Here is an 11,104-nt window from a genome sequence, read left to right as displayed (position 1 = left end):
GTAGGGAAGATATTTTGTGGACATAATATCATGTATGTCATGCATGTGTCCAACTATAAGTGTGGTGAAGCTGCTTTATTTTCAAAGGTACAATTGCAAGGAAATCAATAAGAGCATATATCAACAGGTGCAGGTGCAAAACTGGAGCTGCAGAACTGTAAGGTTAGCAGAAGGATTACCTGGGCACTCATGTATATGCACATCTGTATGCACTAAGCTGTACTGCATGCTTGTGTAAGATTATGAGTTTGTCTTTCTAGTCGTTTGTATAGCACCACTGGGAACAGGGTGTGAGCTCCTCCTCCTTACAGTATAGGAACAGTAACAGGCATTTGGAAGGCCCTCTGCTGGTACCTCTTACCTGAATACAGAAAAGCCTTGACTGACTTCTATACCTGGTTCTCAGCCTTGGGGTTGTATTTGGTCATCACTGTCATTTTTGTGGGACAGCAATGCTTTATACCAGGGGTCGGCAACATTTTTGAGCAGAGTGCCAAAAACACCCACAACCTCAACCTGAGATGTTGGCATGCCAGAGACGGATGGCAGGGATGCTGCGAGGGGCCTGATCCTAGTTGTGGCAGCACAGCCCTGGCCCCTTCCCCAAGGCACGTGTGCCAAGCCAAATGCTTCTGCATGTCACACTCTGGCACATGTGCCAGGGGTTGCCTACCCCTGCTTTCTACAATATCATTTAAATATACATATACTCCTCCAGCTACTCAGATCCCAAAGGTAGAATTTTCTTTAAAAATGTAACTCCCTTTGCTTCAGTCAAGCAGACTTTGGTCTGTTTACCTTCACATCCAGTTAATTAGAGCATCTGATTAAACATTTCCAAACTACAGTTTACTCCCCAACCGGGGAAGGATTCAAATACTTTTTGAAAACGTATTCTACTTTTCAATTCTCTTCACTAAATGCGTTTATTAAATAGGCATGGAGACAGAACAGATGAAACATTTTCTGTAAGGATGAATGATTTCATGGTACCTCTAATAGATGCTGTTAATGTGAAAAGATCAAATTTACATGCGCTGAATAGGAATGCCAATTTGCTATATATGGCTCAATCACATTTTGTACTGCTCTTTGTGCTAGGGACTAGATTTATGCCACGCCAAGCTGACTTATGACTCCCACAGTAATAGAAATAACAAAATACTGCTGGACAATGGACATCCTTATAACCTTTCTAATTATTGAAAATAATCTACTGGTAGAAAAGAAAATTCACATGCACTGCAGTTCTGGTAAACTCTCTTGCATATGCCATGGTATGCTACAATTACCATCCACTTAGAGGAGGCTAACTTTATAACAAGAAAAATTTTTTTTCCTCCCTAAATAAGGCAATTGCATTTTTTAAGGAAATGTCATTTTTTGACAAAATCGGAAACAACAATTTATTTGCTTTGATTTTTCCCCCCCGTTCTTCTCTTACTTGTTTCATTTGTTTTCTTCCTTCTTTGGGCCCCCTTTATTCTTTTTTTATTTTAGCGCTGAATGCAGTAAAGCAAATGATATCCTAGACTTGTTTTCCTTTTTTCCTGTCCGTTGTTTTTCTTTCTATTGCCCTGTTGCTTTTGAAAACTGTCTCAACTTTTCAGAGTAGCAAAAAGGAAAAAAGAAAAAACAAGAAAAGAATTTGGACTCTATTTGGTTAGCTTGTATTCCCTCTATTAGGTGATCAACTGTTATCCTATCCCAGTCAGCTTAAGCCCCTGAAACACCATTAATAAAAAAGTTGTGAAGGTCCTCCTCTTTTAGACTGCTGCTTTTGTGCCTTAGTTTGAGGGCTAAAATGATAACAGTGGATTCATTAATGGATTTACAGGGACTCAAGGTGGAACAGGATCTGCCTTTGTTCATTCCACTGCGTTCATCAGTCAAGATGGAAACAGAAGAAGGAAAAAGGAAAGGGAAAAAATTTTAAAAATCATCATTTCAACCTCCCAAATCCCCCCTCATTTCAAATATTTGTTTTGGTGAAATGTAGAAAAACGTCTCATTCCAACACCTGCAAAATGACAATTATTTAAAACATTCTGTATTTTTTTTTAAAACGTCCCAACCACCACTAGCATTTTGTGAACTGCTTTATAATATGATCATCATAAATGCCATACTGGAGACTGCCAGTAGATGGCATGGCTTAATGGGCATGTTCATGTCTCCAAGTGGCTTGTGGCTGGGGCTTGGGCTTTGAGGCTGAAGGTGTCCAAGGGCAGCCATGGTATTTGTAGCCATGTGCGGTAATGGTGCAGGGATTCTGCTGAGAAGTGAGCAGTTAGATCCCACTGCGTGAAATATGCATCTGCCTTCCCAGTATCCCAGGCTAAGATGAAGCTGCATTTGGGAGCAGGATTCCTGAAACATGACCAGATCTGAACGAACATGCAGGTGGCAGCCTACCTTGAAGATTTCAAAGCCAGTCGAGAAGTTGTCTCCTTTCCCAATCTTCTTGTACATGCGCCGGTCCTGTTGCTGCAGTGAGATCAGCACTTTGTCCTCAGCCTTCTTGATATCGAAGACATACTAGCAAGGGAGAGAGGGGAAGAGAGACAGGACAGAGAACAACCTGTTAAAAACATGACCTCTTCCAAACTACATGTAAGGCATTACTAAGGAAGACTAGATATGGAAACAGGGTTGTCCACAGTACGAGGGGTCTATATCGAGGATGCATCCTGTGAAAGTCCTAGTGAGAACTTAATTATAATGGTAGGAATTTTGAAACTGAGAGTGTCGCAGATCATGAAGCCAGGGAATCATCTAAGCATCATCCAATAGCTGTTGCTGTACAATGAGAGCTGATGTCCTCTGAAAGCAAAAATTAAAAAGTTGAAAAAAGGAAAAGAGATAATAATAATGAAAATAATGAGAATAAAAATGAAACAAATGTCATGCTGGGTCTCTGTTTATTTGGACACTCAAGTGGGACCTGTTTTTTTCCAGGTATTTTTATATGAATTGTGACCTGCAAATGAAGAAAGGGTTTCTGTTTTATGAAGTAAATAGAAAGCCTGAAAAGGGTTTTGGCTCCACATCCCACTTAGTTTTCCAATGTCAGGAATCCTATTTTGGTCTGTCCTGGATTTGTGAGAGATCTTTGGAAGAGCCAGAGAAATGAAGCAAGAGGGAATTTTTCATCTTTAACCAAGTCATCCTTTATTGTAACCATTTAATGGGCATTTGAGTAGAATTGGTATTAATAAGACCAAACAACTTTAAAGCATTTTATATAGTATTTATAAAGGGATTTCCTCTCTCAATGAATCAGACTTTGGTTGCTTTTTGCTCAAGCTGTCACTATTATCCCAGTTCACTAGCGACTCAGAGCCTTCAGAGAAAGCAGGGCAGACAAGGCCAGCATTTCTAATTCATAAAGATCAGAGTATTTTTTATATCAGAAAGCATCCCGAGGTGCAAAGCTGACATTCTTTTCCTCTTCAGAAACTTAAGTTCCATTTTTTTCTTGCTCTTCCACTAATGGACAAAACTAAGTTGCAGGACATTGGCAGAAAGGGAAAATGGCACCATTTCATGTTAAGCTTGGACAGATGTTATGTCCTCTGACCCCCTCAAAACCTTTGAGTGTGGAGCTAATGAAAAACAGCAACAAATTCTCAGCGGGGGCCAGCTGTGTGCTGGGCTCACCGTGTTTCCTGTTTTAAGCAGACTGCTAGAAGACTTTAACTAGTATTGTGGGAAATACAATCCCTGGAATGGTTAGTATTCTCCCGCCAGGGGCTGCTGATGAGCCCTGCCTGCTGAGCGGGCCGTGAGATGACCTGTGCTGCAATAGTGCCACCTTGCCCTGTGATGGCTCCCTCCCTCCCTTCACTCCTTACCCACGTGCTCTAGGGCAGCACCACTTAAACTGTGATGAAATACAAATCTCTTGTGGCGGAGGCTCGAGCGCAGCTGCCTCGAGAAAATCAATTCCCTCCCAGGCCCCTAAATATTCTTTCTTTCTGTTTTAGCTGTTTTCACTCAGGAATCAACATTTATATGGATGATGTGATAGCCCTGGCTCTCAAAGGGACTCAGCTAGTCTGCAGAGTTGCTTTTTACACAGTGGTGAAGCATCTGTCAATCTTCACTGAGAAATAATTTCAACCTAGGTCAGGAATCTTAATATTTCCCAAGATTATTTGACCAACCGAACAAAGCCCAGGCTCCTGTGTGTGGCTGCTACCTGGCTTTCTATGAGGGCTGTGTCTTGGATGCAAATATAACTGCTGTGTGATGTCAATATTGGGATAAAAAGCACTCGGACTGATGAGAGGACTTGCTTCTAGAATATCCAAAAAACACACCTTGTCCCCAGGGAGGGACAATATTCAAGATAAAGATATCTAGAGACAGAATAGGGAGAGGAAAACACATAGCTGCATCCACATCAATGAGTTAAAATACCCGCTACGCCACACAATGTTGGTAAATCATATGATCAAGTACCACATTTGTGATATGTGTAGTGATTGTGCAGAATTGAAACCCTGAGCGCTCAGGAATTTCTCCCTGCGACTGTGGGCACCGCTGGTTTGCAAACACTTCCACTATACCGATAACCAAGACGTTAGCAAGCAAGAAGAATGAACAGCTGGTTGTGGGCCAGTGTGCATATTTTGGGCTACCAAAATACTTGAATTCTTTTATTTTGTAAGGGGAGCGACGTGCTTACCAGCCCTACTGAAATATATTTACTTCACAGGATGCCTTCGAATTAGACAGCTCCCTCCGGGAGGATAGCAACCGTAATAATCTCTAAACTACTGTAGCATGTGCCAGCGGGACAAGGTAATTTAATTTTGCCTTAAGCTAACATAAAGATATCCCAGCACTGCTGTTAGCAACCTTTTAGTCAACCAGCCTAGAGACAGAGCCTTAATAAAAGAGCTCTTTTCACTGCATCTGGCATGACTCTGAACTAAACATTAGGACCTCTTTCTTTCTTTTTAGCAGCTAAACACGTAAAAATTAGACCTGCACAAACACTGGGAAAATACCCAGAATCCTAATGAGGAGCAGCCAGCCTTGTTAACTGAATAAATTCACAGGAGCACGAGTCCTGTTCAAGAAAGACGTTTAGCACTGACAGAGGAGTAAAGATATGCTTCTCTGCCTGAATGAAAGGACAAACCAGGAATTACAGATGATTCCTAGCCTGAGCTGTGAAGATTGCAGTTCTGTGTTCGCCTGCTACGGAAATGGGGGGAGTGCTGGTAGATGCTGCCCACTTAAGTGGAGAGAAGGAGGCACAAAAACCCTTTCAGCAATGGGGAAGATGCAACAAATGGAAAAGCCAATTTTTGAAGTAATGCAGTGAGCATTACATGCTCACTATTGACATTAATGGAAGCTTTGTGTCTGATGCTGCCTGCCCTGGTGCTGAAAACGTCAAACAGAGAGAGCTGCAGAGCGAGGAGGTGGGGGAGAGAGTGAGCAAGCAGGGTTGAAAATGGAATCTGGCCAATAAACAGGTCAGTCTCAGCTGTCTGGTTCAGGTTCAGAAGAGCCAAAAATGAGTCCTGGATAAATCCTTAAACCGTTCTGATAGGTACTGAAGAGGCTGAAGAAGCACAAAGGCTGGTTTTACAGTCAAACAATAAGAATGCTTTGACTGGAAATACCCAACAAGTTTCCATTCAGGAGCCACTGTTCCTAGCAAGTATTCCCCACTTGGCACTGCACAATGTGGCAAGATTCAGTCAGTTTAAATAGGTTCCCACCTGGGGGTTTTGTAGGAAGGTGGCTTTGTTATCGAAGCATCCTCCCGAGCGGTTTAGCAATGGTTCTGAATTCTTTGTCCAAGCCCCACGCACCATTCTCCTTTTCCAAGTCTTGTGGATACTAAAGTAGGAAGTGTTCATAATCCGGCACACGTCAACATCCGTGAAGTTCTTGCACCAGTCCTCAAATGTCATCCTGAGCCAGGGTTCACAAGCAAAGTAAGGTTAGTAAAATACGGTGAGTGTAAAATCATACCGCTTGTGGCAAAACAACTCACGGCAGCTTCATGCAGCTCAAGATGAGGCACTGCTTTGACTTGACCTTTACCTATGAACTACCTGATTCACCAAAAATCTTTCCAAATAAAAGGCCCACAAGAAAATCAGAGTGTAACATAGGCAAAGAGCAACTCAGTGTGTTCATTTAGTTCCTAAATGTGTTTCAGTCTAGAACTGGATCCTAAAATGTAGGTTATAACTACAGGGTTGATGTTGGTACCACTGGCCTGGCAAAGGGAGACTGGAATTTCTATATTTGCAACACAGAAACAACCAGTTCCCGTCACCCTCTTATAACACTTTGGTCTCCATACATGGGCTACTTAATATTAACATCCACTGTGAGCAGCTGATTGGCCATGGAGGAGCAGTCTGGCCTGCCACACAAGAGATCATGCTCTGCATTTAACTCCTTATTCTTAGTTCTGACAAAATTCAGCATGCTGCAATGATGCACTGAAACTTGGCACATGAGAAGGTTTTTTCACAGTAACCCCTACCCTATGACTGGGGTGATATATTGGTAGGTTAGTAGAGAAGTCAGTAAATTCCTTCTGAACTTTATGGACTTTTGTGATGGAAATCACATGGTGGGCCTCGTGGGTCTGGTGCTTAAGCAAAGGAAACTGTCCGAGCTCCAGTGGGTCTCAGGGATACAACATCCCATGGCAAAAAAACACAGATTGGGATTAAAATTAGTTGATTACATATTTACTTCTAGATAACTTGGTACTGCAGTGATGGGTGAGCTGGAAACTCCTTTAGCACATTGCACAGAAGGCACATACAGGTTTTGATGCAGTTTGGGCAGGTATTTGAACTCTGCTATATACAAATTAGCATGCGAAGTAACTTGGTATGAAGGGAACTTCCCTAAACACTAAAGTATCACAGACAGGCTTTGAGCTCTCTGAAATTTAAGGATTCAATTAGGTCTCAATATTTTCTGACACATCTTTAATATGTTTTTCTTCAGCCGTGGCCACTCCTTGAGGGTCTGAAGAGATACAGGCCCAATGCCAGAAAGTGGATTGTCACATGTTCTCATTTTTTTAAAGATGTCATTCTTACGGTAGTTACGATGCTGTGACTGCTACTAACTGCTTAACTTAGCTAGGCCCCAGTCCAGAACCCCCAAGGGATACAGGCATTTCTACACACCAGAACTCTCCATCATTTCTAATGGTGAGTCCCAATCTCTTACGCTCCGATTCACTGACTTTCTTCCACTCTTCAGAACTAAAGGGGAAAAAAAGAATTGGTTTAGTAAGTGAAACAAACTGCACCTGGAAAAAATAGCTCCTTGAAATATTTTCTGCAGTCCCATCTCTTTAAATAATGTCAGAGCACTAACAGGGTGTATCATATTCAGGAAAATATTGTTGACTCCTATAAGGATATACTTCCAAATAATCATTGATTTGGAAACACTTTTTTGAAAATGATACATGGTTGAAGACAAATTGATAAATTGTAAAGAAGAATGATATTGTTTTTCTGTGACAGTCCTTCCCTTAATATAGAGAGAAGTTGGCTTGGATGGGTAGATTTGGGTGATATTTCCACATGAAAATGACTTTATTCTCTCATGGCCCTCAGAAAGTACATGGGTATATTCAGCCTGTATTCCCTCTTATCAAACTCTTCATCTTGATGGGACTATCTAAATATCTGGTTCTCCCTAAAGAAGAATGCAGAGAGTTTGAGTTCTTCGTGCCATCAGAGAGCTTTGATAAGAAACTCTTACAGGATATGAATAGTGCTTGGCTGCTGGGACACCTCCAAGGTACCAAGAGTAATGCACAAGTGAATAAAGACCTGGCACATCAATTCCCAGCCCCTTTCCAAAGGTACTCTGCTTCTCACAGGACTGACTCCCAAGGTGGAGGTTTATTAGAACATATGTTATTTTATACTAAAATTAATGGGATTTTTGCCTAAGGACTGAGAAAGCACTTCAGGGTGTTGGATTAATCCAGCCAACTTGTTTTCTGTCTGCATCAGACCAACTGAGCCTTTTTATTCAAAATTGAATGCAACTATAGAAAGCAACAACATCCTTGACAGGTGACAAAGAATGGACAGGAAAGGTGGTGCACCATCATTTAAGGGTGCCATATTATTAAGTGTTAGAGTAATGCTTAAATGGCCTAGAAAGAATAATTGAAATGCACTGCATTTCGGGTGATGGAACTCAGCCATCTGAGTGTGCGAGTCTCTCTGCTCTGCCTTAACCAACTGCAAAGGTCCCTGCAGAACAGCTGACCCATAAGATGATCCATTTCAAAACAAGAAATAAGACATTTTGCACTTCTATCACATCTTTCTTCACAGGCTCTTATAGCTGGTTGTAAACAAAGCCTCATCAAAGCCTGGCAGAGTGTTTTACATAGGGGATATGAGTCACAAAGACTTTAAGTAACTTGACCAAGGTCACATGGGGCACAGCTGGGAACAGACTTCTTGGCCTTGACTGATCAACAGAGGTCCTAACCACAGACTCTTTCCAGCCTCCCAATAGCCTGGCAAAAGAATGCCATAAGATGACAGTCCAGAACGTGAAGCATGCAACATCTTCCTCGTTACTCCAGGATGTGGTCATCACTTGCTCATTGCTTGCTGTGCTTGGCAAGAAATGTCAAACCACTGTGTACAGTCAGTGAGCCTCATGCCTCATGGAACGACAGCGTTTCAGACTTTTTAATCATGCATCTAACTCTCGGCATCCCCCATGTGACAGCTAGATTCCTCTGACACCAGAGCAAGCAGCACTTACCTGTCACTCCAGGCTCCGTGCCACTCCCTCCTGCCCCATGGGTTCCTCAGTCTGATCATGAACAGCTTCTCTGACTTGGAAAAGCATCTAAACCTCTTTCCTAGGCGCACCTTCCGAATGGCTGTCACCGAGTAGGCATGGCCAATGATCAGGCCGCTCTCAGTTTCTGCCTCCCGGTCATTGGTGGATGAAGTCTGCAGCCCAAAAAAGAAAAACAACAGAACAAAGGTTATGGTCAATCTCTTAATAGAGGTGGGCTCTAGCCTTATAGGATAAGGTTAACTGTTTCTTTTAAAATACTGATATCAGTAATTAAGATAACTCTGGAACTTGCAGCTTTCCCACAATTTTGGTTATGCCTGCTATTGCCTTTAACTTGGATATACTGTATGGCCTGATGGATATTAGCCAATCATTCTGATGCCTAGCCCTCTATTAGATTAAATTAATACCCATGGAGGAAAAACAGTAACAGTTGAGGCCAAGCGTGATACAATATGTGGCAAGAAATCTTTGTGTTGCACTGTCAAGACTGTGTCATTGTCCTTGATACAAGGATGATATCTGCCAAGGGCACAAAACAACCATCACATGACCACTGCCTACGTGCAGATTGGTGACTAGGAACTCCCAGAAATCAAGTTCCTGTCCCCACCACCACTCATCCATTGCCGCAGGACTTAGTTTCTAGATGTTAACATCCCTGGCAGAGGACTGTGTGTGACATCTTTTAATGTGGGGAAGCCGCTGCACAAGCAACAATCACATGAGCTTGACAGGAGGGAGCCCTGAACCCAGTGGCAAGGATATTCAAGACAACTGGAGACCTCTATCCCACTGCAGCCCTCATCCACCTTCACAGCTTCAGAGGGCCAGCAGGTCCTCAAGTTTTGCCGTTGGGGTCTTCAGGAGTTTGGATCATGCTTAGTCTGGGACCTCACCTCCGATCTGCTCGCCAAGGGAGACCCTACCAGGAGTATAAGACTCCAGATGACATAGCTCCGAGAGTCATTGGACTACACAAGGTTACGGCCCAAGGAGGGGCAAGACTGGGTACCACATTCCTGAACTGATCTAGGGTTGTACATGGCCTCTTGTGCTGAACTGTTCCAGTCCATGGCTTTGTTAAGAATTAGACCGATCTGATAGATTTGTTTCCTTTTTGGCCCCTAAATCTGTATTTGAACCCAAGTCTCTGGAAATATCCGGTTAGCATACTCTTCTGCTGACTTCCTAGTCCTGATTTGCCAATGAGCCAAGAATATTTGACACGTTTCTTCTGTACTTAGATGACCGTCTATCTATTTTATGCACGATGGGATTAATCCCCTGGAGCCCCTGGAGCCATTGTATTTAATCAGTTTTGGATTGGGCTTTGTCTTTTACTGATATGGAGCCTGATCCTATAGACCTCCCTTACTCTCTGTGGAGTCAAAACTCCCATTGTGACAGTAAGAAGTCAGTTATTAGGATCTGACCCGGTGCATTTCGTAGTTCCCTGCATGTAGCATGCAATAATCTAACTCAGTGGTCAGCAATGTAAGACCCATAGGCTGGATCCGTACCATGAAGCCTTTGGATCCAGCCCACAGATGTGAGGTTTTGGCAGTGGGGGACATGTTGTGCAGGTGCTCTCCCCATGCCTCCATGGGGAAAAGGGCCAGCTGCAGAGGCTTTCCCTGTGTGGCCCAGGAGACAAGTGGTGGCGGCAACAAGGCTCTAGCATCTGCACACCCACCCACACCTGAGCCACAACGGGTCAATCCGACTTGCAGCTGGAAAAGGTTGCCTACTCCTGATCCAACTCACATCCCTGTGACTATGAAATCCTGTGTTCTGGTACGAGGGAAGAGACAACTACAACTCTACAATTAATTAGGAGATGCTCCCCCTCCTTGCACCTCTCGGTATATAGAAGCATCTGATAGAGTAGGCTGATGCATTTGAAAGTTTATGCCTCTCTGAACCAGCTAGTATGTAAGGTGGTGCCCTGTCCTACCTTCTGCCTGGGTTTATTAATGTGACAGAGCTCCGTTTTTTGGTTCCTTGGTATAAAGTAACAACAACAATAAACAGCAGCCGAACAAATTCTCGACACCTTTTGTTCTCCAGTTAGTACTGACTGCTGATCTCGAAACTGCAGGACAAATACTGAGGCCTCAGTGCACTCCAGTGACCGCAGCCTACAGATCTGATATGTCGTATCGAGAGCTGCTGACATTTCTCACAGGTTAGGCTTTTTCCCCCCAATCTAACACTTTCTTTCACTTGCATTTCTCATAAATAAGAGAGAACAAGGTTTCCATGACAG

The 11,104-nt window shown here is 43.0% G+C and overlaps 1 protein-coding gene across 2 annotated transcripts in view; it reads right to left on the bottom strand.

Annotated features, from left to right (window-relative positions):
- The window catches only part of LOC102382824 (calpain-5-like), an 82,420-nt gene that overhangs the window by 18,616 nt on the left and 52,700 nt on the right, over window positions 1-11,104 (bottom strand). For both annotated transcript variants that reach the window (XM_006029374.2, XM_006029373.2), the window contains exons 7-10: window positions 8,794-8,987; window positions 7,179-7,256; window positions 5,739-5,934; window positions 2,416-2,538 (exon numbers count right to left, since the gene is read on the bottom strand). In XM_006029374.2, coding sequence (XP_006029436.1) covers window positions 2,416-2,538; window positions 5,739-5,934; window positions 7,179-7,256; window positions 8,794-8,987 — 591 coding nt within the window. The remainder of the gene's footprint in view (window positions 1-2,415; window positions 2,539-5,738; window positions 5,935-7,178; window positions 7,257-8,793; window positions 8,988-11,104) is intronic.

This window comes from Alligator sinensis, unplaced genomic scaffold (genome assembly GCF_000455745.1).
Source record: "Alligator sinensis unplaced genomic scaffold, ASM45574v1 scaffold521_1, whole genome shotgun sequence".
Lineage (NCBI taxonomy): Eukaryota > Metazoa > Chordata > Crocodylia > Alligatoridae > Alligator > Alligator sinensis.
This window is presented reverse-complemented; position numbering and strand designations above follow the sequence as displayed.